Source organism: Vipera berus (assembly GCF_964194415.1).
Source record: "Vipera berus genome assembly, chromosome: 13".
NCBI classification, from domain to species: domain Eukaryota; kingdom Metazoa; phylum Chordata; class Lepidosauria; order Squamata; family Viperidae; genus Vipera; species Vipera berus.
Window position 1 is genome coordinate 6,688,470 of NC_138216.1, and position 19,167 is coordinate 6,707,636.

Sequence of the window (19,167 nt, forward strand, 5' to 3'; positions counted from 1 at the left end):
GTATAAGAGGGGGAAGAGATGAAGTCCAGATTGATATCAGACTTACTAGGTAGACCCAGCCAAAACATCAGCTCTAAAACACGACTACTTGTATTAATAAGTGTCTGTAATAACAGAAAGGATCCCTACTAAAAAGGGGGTCTGGTTTTTGTCCTGTAGATCTTGGTCCTGTCCAATGCAGCCAAAAATGCGTCATCTGTGGGTGAGATTGTCAACCTGGTATCTGTCGATGTGCAGAAGCTGATGGACCTGATTATTTATTTTAATGGGACTTGGCTTGCTCCCATCCGGATTGTCATCTGCTTTGTCTTCCTTTGGCAGGTAAAAAAAAAAAACAAGAACACAACTCTGATTGTCCATGGAGATTCTCAGTCATCCAGATCATAGTTGTCGCCGATTACATCAGCTCTGATTATATGGTCATGCCTTCTTAATCCATAACGATGCGGTTCACACACTGTGTGATGCCGAGTCATCATTTTATAAGCCATACCTTGATATCCTCCATATATATATATATATACAGCCATTTTGTATACCTTATTCACAGATCTGGGAAGTTTTTCCTCCTTGAGATGCCGAAATAATTGAATCCAACCCGGGTTCACCTGGCCACTAGATGTCTCCATTAGCTCATTAAAAATGTTGAAATGTTGAAAAGCTCTACCAAGGAAACAGACTTGAGTTGTTAATCATCTTTCTCATGAATATTTAAACTTTGATGCTATTTCCTTCTTGTTCAATAGAAAGAGATGCACAAAAAGTATCCTGGGTTCTCTTCATTTACATTCTGGTTTTCTGCATCCATTAGCTCCTCGGACCATCTGCTTTGTCTGCTGTCATCATATTTTTAGTTCTCATACCTCTGAATTTTGTGATCAGCAAGAAGAGAAGCCAGCTCCAGGTATGGGGCCTAAAATATGTTAGTTTTCTGGAAAATAAGTAAATTTATTTCCCCTCCTTAGCCTGAAGTTGTGTCACCCTTATTTGACTTCCAAAGATGTTGGTCAAGAACTCCTACCAACGGCACCTAAAAGCCACGCTGGTCAGGCATCTTCAGAGTTGTAGTCTTACACATCTGAAGGACTTCCAGGTGGAGAACCTTGACCAGGAACACAATTCTTACATAAGAACATAGTTTCATTGTTATTAGCGGGCAAAGATGAAACAGAAGCCGCCGAATGAAGTCATTGCTGGTCGCACATCTTTAATTTCATATCGTTTGCTGAAATTTGGGGGGGGAAATATGAAATTTTGTTTTGGGTTCTAATAAAAAGTCAGAGCCTGAGGTTGACCAACTTTGGGTGTGCCCCAATGGATAATTTATATGCAAGGTTTCAGGTAGACCCCTTCTGTCCATCTATGACTCTTTGCCAGTGCTTTGTGGGGGTTTTTTATATAACAATGTTGTAAATCACTTCACTTCTGCCAGCTGGGACAACGTAAAACAAAGCCAAAAGATCTGTAAGAAATAATGTAACTTAATAAAATAAGATAACTACGAATGTTCTAAGTTGGACCTTCTAACCATCCAAGGGGATTTGATCTTCAGAGCTTGTGAAATGCAAGAAGGGTCAGGGCTGAGCAGAACTCCATTTGTGTTTGTCTCTGAGTGTCGTGTTGTAAAGGTTAGAATTATTACTAAGTATTACAATTCCAATTGTCTTACTGGCGCTACAAACTTGAATTCCACCTTTCAGAAAGCTCAGATAAAGTATAAGGACAGCCGTGCAAAGCTTACCAGCACCATCCTCAGTGACATGAAGGTCCTCAAACTGCATGGCTGGGAGAAGAACTTCATAAGCAAAGTGCTGGGCATCCGAACTCAAGAACTTCAAGCTCTCAAGATGTCTCAGTTGCTCTTCTCAGCTTCTGTGGCGTCTTTCCAGTCATCCACTTTTCTGGTGAGCCCTGCGGGTTGACCTCCCCCAAATGCCGAATGGTTTTGATAGGGTTTCACCCCTTCTCCTGCTTGCTTCCCTACAGATTTCATTCATCGTCTTTGCGGTCTACACGTTGTCGGATAAGACAAATGTCTTGGATGCTAAGAAAGCTTTTGTTTCTCTGAGCTTGGTCCACATTCTCAATACTGCCCATTCCTTTCTTCCATTTTCCATTAATGCTATTGTGCAGGTGAGTTGTTTTGACTACGTTGCATCAGATTCACTGCTGGGTCATCATTCCAGGCACACCAGTTCTGCATTTCTTCAAGTGGTCCTTCTGCTAGGCCAGGGGTAGACAATTTCTGAGTTGAAGTCCATGAGTCATAAAAGAGCCGAGGTTGCCTACCCCTGTGCTAGGCAGTTGCTTCAAACATTTTGACACCTCCAAAGAAACCATCTTGCTCTTTTTCCTTGTTCATCTTCCTGATGAGATCCCACAGCAAGGGAAGGAGGACCATTCTAGAACCATCATCCAAAAATTATTTAAAAGCTTGAGGGCATCCTGGTTTTCTTCTAGACCAGGAGTCTCCAAATTCTTCAGCTCACTGACCTCTTCAGGAAGTGTCAAAAGTGTTCCTTGACCCCCAAGCATTTATTTTGAAAATAATTTAATAAAGACTCCCTTAACTGATATAAAGGTAAAGGTAAAGGTTCCCCCGCACTTGCGTGCTAGTCGTTTCCGACTCTAGGGGCCGGTGCTCATCTCTGTTTCAAAGCCGAAGAGCCAGCGCTTGTCCGAGGACGTCTCCGTGGTCATGTGGCCGGCATGACTAGACGCCAGAGGCGCACGGAACGCTGTTACCTTCCCACCGTAGTGGTCCCTATTTTTCTACTTGCATTTTTACGTGCTTTCAAACTGCTAGGTTGGCAGAAGCTGGGACGAGTAACAGGCGCTCACTCTGCTACGCGGCACTTGGGATTCGACCCGCCAAACTGCCGACCTTCCGATCGACTTTACATTACAAATAACAACAACAACATCATAATAACAATAAATAAACAAGGCCAGTGATATCCCATGGCTGATAGAGACAACTAAAGGCCACTCTTGTTAGCAGCTGACCATCCAACCTTGAGTAATACTGTCTCATCTCACCTTCAGGTCCACAAACTGGGGTGAAGCTCTACCTCAGGGGTCTTCAAACCTGGCCCTTTGATGACTTGTGGACTTCAACTCCCAGAATTCCTCAGCCAGTGCCTGGCTGAGGAATTCTGGGAGTTGAAGTCCACAAGTCATCAAAGGGCCAGGTTTGAAGACCCTTGCTCTACATGAAACTCCAAAAACCTAATTTGATCCCAATTGACTTTTTATCCTTCACTACTGACCTCCCAGACATTTAATGGCTCCCTTTTGACTTCCAACCATTTATTGACCACTTGGATGGTCTCATTGACTGTTGGTCTCATTGAATATTGATTGATCCAAACCTTTCGTTAATTGCATGGTGTTGACGTGTATTTTGTTCTAGGCAAAGGTTTCCATCCGTCGCTTAGCTGCCTTTCTCTCTCTTGAAGAATTAGATCCAACACAGGTGGACGTTAATTCTTCAGACCACGGTAAATATTGGCTTTGGGTTTCCACCAAATGGGTGGTTCCTAGAATTTCCAATCGGCATAAACATGACTGATTATCCTGAGAATTAAAGCCTGAACATCATCTTGAGAACTTGAAGTTCTTGAATTCGAATGCCCAGAACTTTGCTTATGAGGTTTTTTTTTCCAGCCCTGCAGTTTGAAGACCTTCATGTCACTGAGGATGGTTGGGTGGGACCAGATTAGCCACTGCAATCCCACACGTGACTAATCCAGGGGGGCTTCAAACTTGGGCCCTTTTACGACTTGTGGACTTCAACTCACACTGGCTGAGGAATTCTGGGAGTTGAAGTCCACAAGTCATAAAAGGGCCAAGTTTGAAGACCCCTGGACTATCCTTATCGCCACAATTGCAACCAGACCTATGGCTAAGTGATCATTCACTGACTCACACCTGATTTTACATCCTTTTTTTGCTATGGTTGTTAAGTGAATCACGGTGATTGTTAAGTGAATCACATGGTCATTAAGCAAATCCCTCTTTTTTTAATCCCATTTATATCCCGCCCTTCTCCGAAGACTCAGCGCGGCTTACAATTTAAAGCACAAATCAATGTGCTTAGCAATAGCCTTCATTCTATGTATATGCCTGCTTATTAGGGCTTTCGGCCCCATCTCAAGCAGCATTATTACAAAGTCAGCTTATTGCCCCCAACAATCTGGGTCCTCATTTTACCTACCTCAGAAGGATGGAAGGCTGAGTCAACTTTGAGCCTGGTGGGACTCAAACCTGCACTAATTGCAGGCAGCTGGTGTTAGTTAAGGAGGCATTAGCCCACTGCTCCACCAAGGCTCTTTTCCCCCATTGACTTTTGCTTGCCAGAAGCCCCCTGAGAAATAGCAATCATGAGGCCCTGGGAGACTGCAACTGCCACACATACACTCTGTTTGCCAAGTGCCTGAGTTTTGATCCCTTGACCCCTTGACAGTCCTAAGTGCAAGGGCTGATTCGAGTCACTTTTCTCCGTGTCGTCCTAACTTTGGACTCTCCTTAAACCAATGCTCTTCAGTCAAGAATCGTCATATTATTATTCAGCGTACGATGAGAACATGACAAAAGAGCACATCAACAGAAACATATAATTCGCGTAATTTTGTACGAAAACCTCTGCTGGAGAGTGTGTGTGTGTGGGGGGGAAAGCAGCCTGGTAACTGGCTGTGCCATAACGTAACTTTTTCGAAATGATATCGAAAGCAGACCATCCTCCCCGAATATGTGCTGATTTCATGCATTTCTCTGTTAGATCCCAACTGCATTGTTGTCACAAATGGAACTTTCCGCTGGTGCAGAGAAGGCAGCCTGTGCCTGAATAGGTAAAATGTTGGTGGTTCAGTTGGAAATACAATTCTCTCCCCCTCCTTTATGGCAAAAGAGAGTGGGTGGGGAGGGTCCCATCTGAGCCTTTTTTTAAAAAAATTCCATTTATATCCCGCCCTTCTCCGAAGACTCAGGGCGGCTTTACAAATTTAGCATTAGCCTTCATTCTATGTATATACCTGCTTATTAGGGCTTTCACACACACCCCAAGCGGCATTATTACAAAGTCAGCTTAATTGCCCCCAACAATCTGGGTCCTCATTTTACCTACCTGGGAAGGATGGAAGGCTGAGTCAACCTTGAGCCTGGTGGGACTCGAACCTGCACTAATTGCAAGTGGCTCCACCTTGAATTTAGTCTGGCTGGTGCCAGAATCTTCCCACCCACAATACAGCTTGAAGATGACTAAGATGTACATTTTTACCTTTATAGGATAAATCTTACGGTACCTCAGGGCAGTCTGTGTGCCGTGGTGGGTCAAGTAGGGGCTGGCAAATCCTCCCTGCTCTCAGCATTACTTGGTGAGCTGCAAAAAACGGAAGGCTCCGTAGTAATGAAGGTAAAGCACTTTAAAGCAGAACTTATTCAAGGTGTGGTTAGCCTTCCCCAATCCGAGCGCTATCTGAATATGGAGGCTTCAATGCCCAGAATTGTCAGCAATGGCCTCATTGGCTCGGGAACTCTAGGAATTGAGAGGACCACTTTGAAAGGGCAACCAGACTGGGACAATCTGCTTTAGGATTTAGCTTATTTTTGGGTGTTGCCGTTCTAGCGTTTCGTGTCATGGTTTTAGTAGCTTGAATCACTTCAGTGGTGGCTTTCGATCGAGGGATCCACCACTTTCAAAACTGGGCTTCTTCGGGGTGTCCTTAAGAAGTTGTCATCTCAGGTCTGGCTTGGTGAAAAGGCACCATTTTAGGACCTCTGCAAGTTTCTCTCTCTCTCTCTCTCTCTCTCTCTCTCTCTCTCTCTCTCTCTCTCTCTCTCGTGATAATTTGGTGAGTTTCACTACTTTCCTTTTCAAAGGGCACCTTAGCGTTTGCTCCCCAGATATCCTGGATACAAAATGCTTCTGTGGAAGACAATATCGTATTTGGGGGAAAAATGGAGAGGACATGGTACAACGAGGTGGTCAAAGCCTGCGCCCTGCAGCCCGACATAGACAGTTTTCCAGCTGGAAGCCAGACAGTAATTGGAGAAAAGGTTCTTGGATCACTACTATGCTATTTATCTAGTAACATACCTAGGAATATGGAATATGGTGGTACTTTTGGTCTCCTCCTCCTCCTCCTCCTCCTCCTCTTCTCCTTCTTTCTCCTCTTCTTGTGCTGCCACCACGTGGCTGTTTTGGGAAATTATACATTATGCTAATGGGCCAGCTAACCCCTCTCTCTTTCTGATGCATTTCCCCCTTTTCTGAGCTAACTTCCTTCTTGTTGGCTCTGTGCCTGATATCCTCCATTAACCAGCAAACATGTGATAACAGCAGACATGTGCAGACGCTGGGAGTATTGGCATTTTCTGACCTTGGAAATACTGACAAACATCATCTGAGTGTACCTCACCGTGCTGAAAGCTATTCTACATGCAATAAAGGTATTTCTAAATGATAAAGGTGTTTCCACGAGTTCAACTATCTGGAGAGAGAGCTGTTAATGGTAATGGCATCTGCTTATATAGACTATAGAAGTCTTAGCAAGACATTAATTAACACTTCTTCTCCTCTTCTTCTTTTTCTCCTCTTCTCCTTCTCTTTCTCCTCCTCCTCCTCCTCCTTTTAGAAATCCTTTGGGGGGAAAAACTCACAAAATTTTACTGCTGTCACTCAAGCATGATATATACCCCTCTTTAGACCAGTGAAATGAAACAACTCCCTAATGGTTGAGTTGTGATGAAGGAGCATCTGCTTTGCACTCAAAAGAGTTCCAGTTCCAGATGCCCAGCATCTCCACAGGACTAACAAAACCTTATGTTTATTTTAAATAAATCTTTGCGTTCTTTCTCCAGTCTGTGTGGATTGGGGAAGTAGGGAAGAGGACCTGGCACCCTCCAAAGATTGCTAATTCTGTCCCCAGAAGCTTTAGCTTGCACAGTCTATAGTGAGAGAGATAATGGAAGGTGACTGAGCACTGTTTCTTTGCTGCTGCAGGGCATCAATCTCTCTGGAGGGCAAAAGCAGAGGCTCAGCCTGGCTCGTGCAGTTTATACGAAGGCCTCAGTTTATCTTCTGGACGATCCCCTCTCTGCTGTGGATGCTCCAGTCGGCCGGCACATTTTCCACCAAGTTCTTGGACCAAATGGCTTGTTGAAGGAAAAGGTACTTGGTGTTCCAAAACAATCCTATGTTTGTCGGAACAGGATCTGATGCATTACAGGGAATCTACAACTTACCGTTCCATCCTTTATGGAATTCACCATTGGGCCTGCTCCCATCTTGTAATCAACCTCTCAAAGCTCATGTCATGGTTCCGATTAAAGAGACACATCAAAGAAAACTGCATGATTCTTTATTCTAAAAAGTCTATATTAATGAGAACGGAGCATTGGCACGTAGATGGATGGATGCCAGAATCTGAATTCTCCTCCCCTTGACACATCAAATCCTACAGAATCTCCCTCCCTTAATTACATGTCATGAATCACATTCACCAATCAGTTTAACACACAAAGTTTCACTTCCCTTCTGAAGCACGCTATTTCTTATCTTCTCAAAACGTCCTGGTCGAATTCCTCCCGTGCTTTAGTGATTCAAAGCTAAACAGTTAAAGCAAAAAGCTGCCTCTTATATTGTCAGTGCAAAAACATGTCAATGTTTGCAGCATTGACAGCTCATTGGTCAGTATCTCAGGAATCGTCCTCTTGCTTTCCAGACTCGCATCCTGGTGACCAACTCTCTCCACATTCTTCCCAAAGTGGACAACATCATTGTGATGGCGAATGGAGAACTGTGTGAGATGGGCTCCTGGCAAGAACTGATACGAAAGCAAGGGGCATTTTCAGACTTCTTGAGGTCCCAGAACCCTGAAGACAAAGACAACCAGGATTTGCAAATGACTGCTGGTCATCTTGAAGGTCATCCATACTGAACGGTTGATACAACTGAGTAATATTATCCATGAACAGACTTGTTAGAATTGGAGCCACTTCGTGTATTCTTTGGGGTGTATGACAAAACCTTTCACACAATTTATTCATGTGTTCTTCAGAGGGCTCTTGACCCATAGCAAAAGTCATCTGGAAGCCGAGATTGGTAGAAGGCAGAACCAGATATGATAGAACAGAACAGAATAACAGAGTTGGAAGGGAACTTGGAGGTCTTCTAGTCCAGCCCCCTGCTCAAGCAGGAGGCCCTCTACCATTTCAGACAAGTGGCTGTATAGTCTTCTCTTAAATCTCTGCGCATCACTGCGCAAATAATGTGTGATTTGAGTTATTTCTGGTATTCATTTCTCCCTTCCCTTCTGTGGATGGTCATGATTGCGTCACGTTGATAATCTTGAGAAATTACTACCCCATGGACGATGGCACATAGAAGTCCTGTGTGATTACTATTTCTGGCTCCCAAATCCGTATATTTTCTCAAAATCTGTGGGTTATTCTTCTAAGGTCTCTCTATCATGTCTTTTCTGAGATTTTGATCCATCTTGACTCCACAGATGTGGGAAACATTAAGAGGATCTCCACAACTCCTGTGACACATGATGAAATCCCTGGAAAGTAAGTGATTTATTTCTTTATTTGTATCCCAACTTTATTATTATTTTTTCAAATGACTCAAGGCAGACAACATATTCAACACACTTTCTTCTTCCTATTTCCCCACAACAAAAACAACAACCCTGTGAGGTCAGCAGGGCTGAGAGAGAGAGAAGGACTGGCCCAAAGTCATCCAGCTAGCTTTCATGCCTAAGGCGGGACTAAAACTCACCGTCTCCTGGTGATTGGCCCAAAGTCACCCAGTTGGCTTTCATGCCTAAGGCGGGACTAGAACTGAGAGTCTCCTGCTGATTGGCCCAAAGTCACCCAGTTGGCTTTCATGCCTAAGGCGGGACTAGAACTGAGAGTCTCCTGCTGATTGGCCCAAAGTCACCCAGTTGGCTTTCATGCCTAAGGCGGGACTAGAACTGAGAGTCTCCTGGTGATTGGCCCAAAGTCAGTCAGCCAGCTTTCGTGCCTAAGGCAGGATTAGAACTCACTGTTTCCTAGTGATTGGCCCAAAGTCACCCAACTGGCTTTCATGGCTAAGGAGGGACTTGAACTCATGGTCTCCCACTTTACTAGACCAAATTGGCTCTCGTGGTAGGAACCTCATCCCCGTGGTTCTTTCCATATATATTTTATTCTAAGTAGTAACTCGAATTAGGGACGCGGTGGCTCAGTGGGTTAGGACGCTGAGCTTGTCAATCAGAAGGTCGGCAGTTTGGCGGGTCGAATCCCGAGTGCCGCGTAACAGAGTGAGCGCCTGTTACTCGTCCCAGTTTCTGCCAACCTAGCAGTTCGAAAGCACGTAAAAATGCAAGTAGAAAAATAGGGACCACTACGGTGGGAAGGTAACAGCGTTCCGTGCCTCTTTGGCGTCTAGTCATGCCAGCCACATGACCACGGAGACATCCTCGGACAAGCGCTGGCTCTTCGGCTTTGAAACGGAGATGAGCACCGGCCCCTAGAGTTGGAAACGACTAGCACGCATGTGCAGGGGAACCTTTACCTTTACCTTTAGTAACTCGAAAAAGTCACCTCTCTCCAACAATTGGGTTGCTGTCATGAAGCCTAGAGAAACAGTTGACAAAGACTACAAATAACTACAAAGTAGGTTTTTTTTTCCAATTTCTGAATGCAGTTTGTAGTTTCCTTTAGAGTTCAAGGCGAGGTTTCTGAGCAATAGAGAGCCAGTTTGGTGTAGTGCTTAAGGCAGGGGTCTTCCAACTTGGCCCTTTGATGACTTGTGGACTTCCACTCCCAGAATTCCTCAGCCAGCGTGCCTGGCTGAGGAATTCTGGGAGTTGAAGTCCACAAGTCCTAAAAGGGCCAAGTTGGAAGACCCCTGTCTTAAAGCATCCTGGCTGAGGAATTCTGGGAGTTGAAGTCCACAAGTCCTAAAAGGGCCACGTTGGAAGACCCCTGTCTTAAAGCATCCTGGCTGAGGAATTCTGGGAGTTGAAGTCCACAAGTCATCAAAGGGCCAAGTTGGAAGACCCCTGGGTTAAGGCATCAGCCTAGAAATTGGAAGATGGCGAGTTCTTTCCTAAAATGCAGGCAATTGATGCATCTTACTTTTCTTCGAACAAAGGACAAGTCAGCCTTTGGCCAGGAGAGACAGTTGCAAGCCGACGGATGAGCAAGGAAAAAGACTAGTCACAGAAGACAAGAAGCAAACGACGGGACGGGTAAGTTAAAGGATGTTCTTCTTCGGTTCTTGCATGAGGATGAACTTGACAATTTGATTCAGCGGGGGCCTTTTTCGCTTTCCAGCAGTTTGGGGCTTTCCTCCTTTGAATACTATTATCAATTATCATTCTTGCACAGTCAGCCAGATGTTCAGTCCGGATTTGGCATTTTTGTCCAACTGTCGAGGTCTTCCCTGGGATAGGCAGATGTGGATGTTTGATATCGTTAAAGGTTTCGTCACAAGATGTAAGCTGTTCCAGGTCAAGCTGCCTTTTGCAATTGGCCAACGGTGATTTTGTCAATGCCGATGGTGTTCACGTCAAGCTCCTGAAGTTTTGAGAGTGCACCCGATATTCCGATGACGACGACGGTGGTGGTGGTGGTGGTGGTGGTTTGTTGCGCAGTCAGTCAGATGTTTAGACTAGATTTGGCATTTTTATCTACCTATCGAGTCCTTCCCAAGGTCCTGGGATGGGCAGATGTTATTTTTATGGTGTTATGGAGTCATAACATGAAGCAGTAGGCGTGAGCTTAAATGGACTCCAGAAGATGGTAGAGGACAGGAAGGCCTGGAGGAACGTTGTCCGTAGGGTCGCGATGGGTCGGACACGACTTCGCAGCTAACAACAACAGCAAAGGTATCCTGGCAAGATGTCAGTCAAGCTGCCTTTTGCAATTGACCGATGGTGATTTTTGTCAATGCCAATTCTTATTCTTATTTCTTTCCTTTGATTTAGGTAAAGATTTCAGTATACCTGATGTACCTGAGAACGGCAGGCTCCTTCTTCTGGGTTTATATTGTGCTTCTGTTTGCCTGCCAGCAAGTTTTCTCATTCTGTCGTGGCTATTGGCTCAGCCTCTGGGCCAATGACCCCATTTCCAATGGGACACAGCCTCATACCCTGCTCCGCGTGGGCGTCTTTTTCCTCCTAGGATTCACGCAAGGTTTGGCCAACTCCCTTGTAGAAGTAAAGCAAAGAGATATTTATCTGTTTATCCCATTTCGATGGCCACTGAACTCAGCCAAGTGACCAAACGTAGGGGTTAATACTTGTATTAATACTGCTGAACCCAAAGAACTTAATATATTGCTTGCATCTTAGCACAGAATAAAACATTTTTTTTAAAAAAAGCCACCCTACACAAACAAACCAATAGAAGACCCATGGACTTGAACTCCCAGAATTCTTCAAGTTGCCAAGGTTGGAGGTCCCTGATTCATTCATTCATTCAATCAATCAATTAATCAGTGCATATAGCCACCCATCTCACTTTTTACATGAGGATAATTCTGATCAGAAACAGGGCCCAGCTGCCTGAAACAGCTGGAATCTTTCATCTTGTGTTGCAGCCATTGGGAAATTCGGATCTGTCGCTGCCGTGTTCTTGGCCGGGATCGTGGCTTCCCGTAAGCTCTTCCAGCAGCTCCTGTGGGATGTTCTCCGGTCTCCAATGATCTTCTTTGAGCAGACTCCCAGCGGTAACCTACTCAACCGTTTCTCCAAAGAAATGGACGCAATTGATTCCATCATCCCGGACAAGCTGAAGTCTCTGCTGAGCTTCCTATTTAACCTTCTGGAGATCTACGTTGTGATTGTGGTGGCCACCCCGATGGTTTTGGTGGCTATTTTGCCTCTGTCGGCCTTATACGTTGCTTTTCAGGTGTGTAGCATCTTCAGAACTAGGACTAGAACTAGAAAACGTGAACTACCTGTTTACCTGTCGATAGAACTAGACCTAGCCAAACCCGGCCCTTGAGATCAATGTGGACTTCCCTCTTTAGCGGCCTGTTCTTTCTTCCCTTCTCTGCGCAGGTCTTTTTTGTCACCACCTCCTGCCAACTGAAACGCTTGGAAGCCGCAAGCCGCTCGCCCATCTATTCCCACATCTCTGAAACCTTTGAAGGGAGCAGCCTCATTCGTGCTTTCAGAGCCCAGCAGCGTTTTATTGTCCGGAATGATGTCAGAGTAGATGAAAACCAAGTGGCGTCTTTTCCTGCGGTGGTTGCTGACAGGTAGAAAGAATTTCAGCGGCGGGAAGGGAGGAAACCCTTGTTTAGGCAGCTTGTTAAAGGTGACTGAGCAGTGCCTGCTCTCTCAGCCTGGTTAGACCTGGAGCAATCTTTTCTTTCCCTTCTGCTTTCCTCTCCCACTTCCCTTCCCTTCTCTTCCTCATCCATTCTCCACCTTCCTTTGCCTTCCCTTCCCCATCCATTCTCCACCTTCCCTTCCTCCTTCCCTTCCTCATCCATTCTCCACCTACCCTTCCTCCTTCCCTTCCCTTCCCTTCCCCTTCCCTCCCTCCCTCCCTCCCCTCCCTATTTCCTATTCCAGATGGCTTGCCACCAACATTGAGATTCTGGGGAACAGCACTGTCCTCTTTGCAGCTTTGCTCGCTGTGGTGTACAAACCGCACCTCAGTCCAGCCACGGTGGGCTTTTCCATCTCCTACGCGCTTCAGGTAAGCTCAGAATTTGAAGGGTCACATGATCACCATTGGCGACCTTCCCAGCCAGCTTCCAACAAGCCAAGTCAATGGGGGAAGCCAGATTCACTTAGCGACTGCACGATCCACTTAACAACCGTAGTGATTTTTGCTTAACAACTGTGGCAAAAAAGGTCATAAAATCAGGCGTAGCTTACTTAACAACCACCTTGCTTAACGATAGGAATTCTGACCCCACCTGTAGTCATAAATGGAGGACAACCTTTTGTCTTACTCTTCCTCCTTTTTTTCTCCTTCATCCCGGTTCTAAAGCATGGGATTTGGTGTGTGTCTTCTGCTGTGTTTGGCTTGCAATGATCAGGGACTTGTTGTTAGTTCAGCAAAATATTTCTTTGCCTGCATAAATCCCACATCTAGTAGTTCCGGTTAAAAGGACCAAGTAGCATAAGGTCAAAGCTGACTCGCTTTACATCTGGGTCCTCTCTGGAGCCTGTGGATTCCATCTCCCATAATCCTTTCCACTGGGCCTGATGAGCACCAACATAGAGAGGGTGATCCAACTGAAGAAGACATTTGTGGGGGACACCTGGTCCTCTGTTACTGACTTCCTGTTTCTTCCCGTGCCTGGGGTCTGTTCTGCGAGAAACGTGTAGAAGAAGGGGCTATTCAACTTTAAAATAGAGTTTGAGCTAAGTGGGCAGGGGGGTTAGACACAGTGGTGGGATTCAAATAGGTGAACAACCAGTTCTCTGCGTGGATGCCGCTTCTGGAAGTCCGTTCTGAGCCTAGGCAGCAACAAAAAAATATCTGCCGGTTCTGCCGAACTGGCGGGAACCGGCTGGATCCCACCCCTGGGTAGGCAGCATAATAGAACTTTAGGCAATGCATTTACTTCTGAGGTTTTGCGGGAGTTTTCAATGGCCTGGGGTCATAGACTCCCCTTCTTCTTTGCCAGGTCACCGGCATCATGAACTGGATGCTGCGTGTCTCAGCGGAAATTGATAACCAAATCATGTCTGTGGAGAGAGTTAAAGATTATTCACAGAGCCCCAAAGAGGTAAGTCTTTCTGTTCATCCGTCACAAAATGACCCAGCTCATAGTTAACCCTGGATCTCCTGTCTGTCTGGCTACCTAGCCTGTCGGTCAGCCCTCCCAGCTAAACTAGCAATAGAACACTAAACAGTCTAATTCTACTCTATTGTAAGGCTACACTAGTAACAGAATCTTGCAAATCTGAAAATACCGCTCTCCTGCTGTCACTTTTATCGGTCTGAAACGTTAAATGGATCTTACTTGAGTTTCTTTCTTTGCCCGTTAAGCCATTGTGTAGTCTCTTATCTTATTTATGAGCCCTGGTGGCCCAGTAGTTAGAATGCAGTATATTGCAGACTAACTCTGCCCTCAGTCTAGAGTTTGATTATGATGGGCTTCTCAAGGTGGACTCAGCCTTCCATGCTTCCGAGGTCGGTAAAATGAGGAGCCAGATTGTTGGAGGCAATGAGCTGACTGTGTAAACTGCTCAGAGAGGGCTGTAAAGCACTGTGAAGCGGTATATAAGTCTAAGTGCTATTGCTATCTAAGCCATGGTGGCGCAGTGGTTAGAATGCAGTATTGCAGGCTAACTCTACTCATTGCCAGGAGTTCGATCCTGACCAGCTCAAGGTTGACTCAGCCTTTCCTCCTTCCGAGATGGGTAAAATGAAGGACCCAGATTGTTGGGGACAAGAGGCTGACTTTATAAACAGCTCAAAGAGTGCTTTAAAGCACTATCAAGCAGTGTATAAGTCTAAGTACGATTGCTATTTCTATTGCTATCTTTTCCCTTCATCCCTCGAGGTCATGCATATGATTGGATACCCCCTAGTTGTCAAATCAGAATAATTCCGTTTCTGCATCGTACCACACCAAAATGAAAAGATGATACTGTGGTTCACTGGAAAGTAGTAGGTATCCCAATTGTGGAGTCGGAAGCAAGTCTGTCATTGATTCTCCTGAAAAAAGCCAACCCAAGTAGTTTTAAGTCCTTATTGGTGCAATCATATCTTGGCTTTATTTTTTTTGTAGTTTTGCCTCTTTGAGCTTCTCTTGGGATTTGCTAATATGAGCTAGCATTGTCGCTGCATCTCTTTCAGGCTCCATGGACTTTGGATGATCATCTCCAGGGTGGCAGGTGGCCAACTGAAGGGGCAATTGAACTCAGAGGCTATAGTTTACGATACAGGCCAGAATTAAGTCTAGCTCTGAAGAATATCAACCTAAAGATCAAACCTCATGAAAAGGTAAGACTTTATAGAGCAGTGTTTCAAATCCTGGACAACAAAGATGTCTGGACTTCAACTCCCAGAATTCCTCGGCCGGCATGAAAGATCACCTAGTCCAGGGGATTCCAAACTTGGCAAATTTAAGTCTTGTGGACTTCAACTCCCAGAATTCCCCAGCAGGGAATACAGATGGAAGTCCTTGCTGGACCAGTGAGTCCACAAATATATTTGAACCGGTTTTATTTTTTTTTTTTTAATAAGCAAAGTTGCTGCGGTGGTTGTGGTGAGAACATAACCAGGAGAGACTCCTCTATATTTGAGAAGGCAGGATAGGGAAGAGTCATTCTCTCTCCTTTTTTCCCATCAGGTGGTCCTTCCTTCTCCAACCTCTGTTTTTCTCTTGTAGGTGGGCATCGTTGGAAGAACAGGGGCTGGGAAATCGTCCCTTGTGATGGGGCTTCTGAGGCTCGTGGAAGCTGCTGATGGGGAGATTGTGATTGACGGAATCAACATTGCCCAAATGGGCCTGCACAACCTGAGAAGCAAGATTACGATTGTCCCACAGGTACGAAGTCAGTTTATCCCTTCCATTTGTTATTGTTCTATTCCCCCCCCCAATAATATCGATACCCCAAGCCACACCTTCAACAGCTACGGACGTTTCATTCGGTCTTTCACTACAGGAATCTTTTGCAGTCCATCTAGGATGTTGTAGATAACATCCATCGCAGGATGTTGTAGATAACATCCATCGCAATAACCCAAAGTTGTCAGCTGCAAGTAACTTGAGCTGAGTTCAAACCACTAAAGGTTTATTACATACTACCCATATACAAGAAAATGGTCTACTAACGGTCAAGTCAAATTGGCCCTAGATGTGGGTCAATGGAATTCACGGGGGACTGGACTTGGGTCTTTTGTGGCTGCAGAGTGATTCCAAACTGATGATGCCTTTAACCCCACCCTCGAGCTCAGCCTGCTCATTTCCTACACAAGTCAGCGTAAAGAAGGCAAAAAGAGAATTGCAACTAAATACTTACACGGGGGCGCATATTCCTCTCAAATCAGTTCTCCCATGTTTGTTTTTTTCTTTCAACGCCTCGCGACGTCAATCTGATATACGCCTTTTGGGTTGCATTTAGCAACCTTGTTTTATCCACATGTTCACTTTTCTTCGTCTATCGGATCCCCAAGGATAGCTTCGTTCCTGTGCTACGGAAAATGAACTCCATGTATCTTGCGTTTCTTCTCTTCCTGTGCTCAGGACCCAGTCTTGTTCAGGGGTTCTTTGAGAGAGAACCTGGATCCCTTGAATCAATACTCGGATGGGGATATCTGGACCGCTTTGGAGCAGACCCAACTCAAGAGCTTTGTTTCAGATTTACCAGGTCAGCTGGCCTATGAGTGCTCTGAAGGAGGTGGAGATTTAAGGTATTCAACCCACAAGATGGAAAGAAGAACCATCTCTCCTGTTGCGATTTGGGGGTTTGGCTTGGTTTGTCTGTTTTTTGAGTTATGGGCTCCTCCATGTTTCTGATGACCATGCCTCGCTTAGACTTGGGTTGACAATTTTGAGATGGATTGCAAATGATGGGAGATTAGACCCAGAGGCCGATTGTTGTTTAAATTCCTAACACGTATTCCTAACTCTTTGAGGTTATCCTCAAAGATAGAGCCACTAAAAAGGACTTAAAATAATAGCCTGGGGAACTTTTGATTTAGCAGACTGTTTGGGGAAAGCGGTGCCCGCCACCCTGCCTAAGTTGCAAATGTTGTCATTTGTGGTGATTGATGTCATTTGCATAATGGCATCATTATGTAAATGCCATAAATTGCGGCAAATTGTATACAGTTCAAATTAATGTAAATTTAACTGTCTCATCCAGACTACTCTGGATGCAAGAGACTTACATAATGTTGGCAGAGGGTGGGCGAAGGGAAAGGGATATATTGATGGGAATGTGGGTCTGTACTAAAATGGCAGTGAAAGCTGGACCATAAGAAAGGCTGAGCGCCAAAGAATTGAAGCCTTTGAACTACGGTGCTGGAGAAGACTCCTGCAAGTCCCTTCGACTGCAAGGCGATCAAACCGGTCAGTCCTAGAGGAGATCCACCCTGACTGCTCTTTAGAAGGCCAGATCCTGAAGCTAAAACTCAAATACTTTGGCCACCTAATGAGAAGGAAGGACTCACTGGAGAAGAGCCTAATGCTGGGAAAGGTTGAGGGCAAGAGAAGAAGGGGACGACAGAGAATGAGGTGGCTGGATGGAGTCCCTGAAGCAGTAGGCGTGAGCTTAAATGGACTCCAGAAGATGGTAGAGGACAGGAAGGCCCGGAGGAACGTTGTCCATAGGGTTGCGATGGGTCGGAGACGACTTCGCAACTAACAACAACAACACTAAAATGGACTATATTGGGGGTTGGTTAAATCAGTTTTAGGCCTGAGCAGGGGGGTGGGACTAGAAGACCTCCAAGGTCCCTTCCAACTCTGCTATTCTGTATTCTGTAGATAGGGATCATCTTGGGTTTTCATTGTCTCCCCGTTTTCCTTCCAGCGTTGGTCAACAGCAGCTCATCTGCCTGGCCCGGGGTCTACTTCGGAAAGCCAAAATCCTGATTCTGGATGAGGCCACCGCAGCTGTGGACCTTGAAACAGACCTGCAGATTCAGTCCATCCTAAGGAGTCAGTTCAAAGAGTGCACAGTGCTGACCATTGCCCACCGGCTAAACGCCATGATGGAATTTGACCGGTAAGAGGTGGCTTTGAAGAGGATTCCCAAGATAATGGATCAAATGGCCTGAAGAAACAGAGGGAGATGTGGCGATATTAGGGGAAATTGGAGCAGAAAAATAAAAATAGGAGACGTATTTGGAACACACACTTGGAAAATGAGAATTTAAATCTATCAAAGGGCCAAAAAGAGAGAGAAAGCTGTAGAACGGAAAGGGGGAGAGAAAGAAAATAAGGTCATCCTCAACTCAAGACAGAACTCAATACCAATAGACAGCTTCAACATTCTAGCTATTACTACCTAGTAAAGGTGGCCTTTGAGTTACAAACATTTGTTTGGTGACTGTTTGAAGTTACAACAGCACTGGAAAAAAATTATAAATCCTTGCATTTATAACCACTGCAAAATCCCCACAGTGACGTGATCAAAATTCAGTTACTTGGCAACTGGCATGTACTACTACTACTACTACTACTACTACTACTACTACTACTACTAATAATAATAATAATAATAATAATAATAATAATAATAATGTTGGAAGGGACCTTGGAGGTCATCTAGTCCAACCCCCTGCTCAGGCAGGAAACCCTATACCATTTCAGACAAATGGCTGTCCAGTCTCTTCTTAAAAACTTCCAGTGTTGGAGCATTCACCGCTTCTGGAGGCAGGTGGTTCCACTGGTTAATTGTTCTGATTGTCAGGAAGTTTCTCCTTAGTTCTAGGTTGCTTCTCTCCTTGATGAGTTTCCAGCCATTGCATGACAATTGCAGCGTCATGTAATTGCCCTCCCAGCCAGCTTTTGATGGAGAAGCCAGATTCACTTAACAACTATGGCAAGGAAGATTGTAAAACGGGTCAAAACTCACGCAATAACTGCCTTGCTTAACAATGGATATTTGGGGCTGAATTGTGGTCAAAAATCAAGGACTTACCTGTAATAAGTTCGCCCATTTCTCTAAGCTTAGCAGGCCCGGAAGCCATTGCTTGAGTCACTGAGGTAGCTTTTATCCACTGGCCCGGTAGACTAATGTTCGTTTCTAATATTTGCAGAATCTTAGTGATGAGAAATGGAGAAGTGGCCGAATTCGATACCCCAGAGGCGTTGAGAGTTCAGAAAGGACTATTCTACAAAATGGCGGCGGACTCAGGGCTGGTGAGGTGATTGAGGGGAAAGAGCAGACAAGATGGCTGCTTCCTCTGAAAAAGGACATTTTCTCCTGCTTCTGCCCGTGAGCAGGGAGAGCTCAATCCTTGGCCTGTAAGGGGATTGATGCTTTCTCTTGCTGCCTGAATGCAGAGCAGATGGGGAACAGAAGTCTGTGAATCTTCCCAGCTTAATTTCAGCATGGCCCTTTGCTGCGCCACAGTGCTGAAACCAGCAGGCACTGACCATGATCCACGCCTGGCTCAAGCAGATGTCATTGCCTACGCCGTCCCCGCCAGCCGAAAACACTGTGCAGACGGTTGCCGGGACCCGTTGCA

At 45.3% G+C, this 19,167-nt stretch overlaps 1 protein-coding gene across 1 annotated transcript in view; it reads left to right on the forward strand.

Moving 5' to 3' along the window:
- ABCC6 (ATP binding cassette subfamily C member 6) overlaps positions 1 to 18,847 on the forward strand; it is a gene marked incomplete at both ends in the record, with an annotated part of 29,205 nt that extends 10,358 nt beyond the window's left edge. The window contains 22 exons of the mRNA XM_081338058.1: positions 160 to 321; positions 812 to 904; positions 1,701 to 1,904; positions 1,987 to 2,133; positions 3,413 to 3,500; positions 4,781 to 4,850; positions 5,287 to 5,413; positions 5,881 to 6,057; positions 7,004 to 7,171; positions 7,725 to 7,926; positions 8,511 to 8,571; positions 10,145 to 10,241; positions 10,980 to 11,187; positions 11,594 to 11,904; positions 12,057 to 12,256; positions 12,576 to 12,702; positions 13,643 to 13,744; positions 14,821 to 14,967; positions 15,356 to 15,514; positions 16,214 to 16,380; positions 17,505 to 17,699; positions 18,736 to 18,847. Of these exons, the coding sequence (XP_081194184.1) occupies positions 160 to 321; positions 812 to 904; positions 1,701 to 1,904; positions 1,987 to 2,133; positions 3,413 to 3,500; positions 4,781 to 4,850; positions 5,287 to 5,413; positions 5,881 to 6,057; positions 7,004 to 7,171; positions 7,725 to 7,926; positions 8,511 to 8,571; positions 10,145 to 10,241; positions 10,980 to 11,187; positions 11,594 to 11,904; positions 12,057 to 12,256; positions 12,576 to 12,702; positions 13,643 to 13,744; positions 14,821 to 14,967; positions 15,356 to 15,514; positions 16,214 to 16,380; positions 17,505 to 17,699; positions 18,736 to 18,847 (3,324 nt within the window). The remainder of the gene's footprint in view (positions 1 to 159; positions 322 to 811; positions 905 to 1,700; positions 1,905 to 1,986; positions 2,134 to 3,412; positions 3,501 to 4,780; positions 4,851 to 5,286; positions 5,414 to 5,880; positions 6,058 to 7,003; positions 7,172 to 7,724; positions 7,927 to 8,510; positions 8,572 to 10,144; positions 10,242 to 10,979; positions 11,188 to 11,593; positions 11,905 to 12,056; positions 12,257 to 12,575; positions 12,703 to 13,642; positions 13,745 to 14,820; positions 14,968 to 15,355; positions 15,515 to 16,213; positions 16,381 to 17,504; positions 17,700 to 18,735) is intronic.
- Between the last annotated feature and the right edge of the window lie 320 nt (positions 18,848 to 19,167).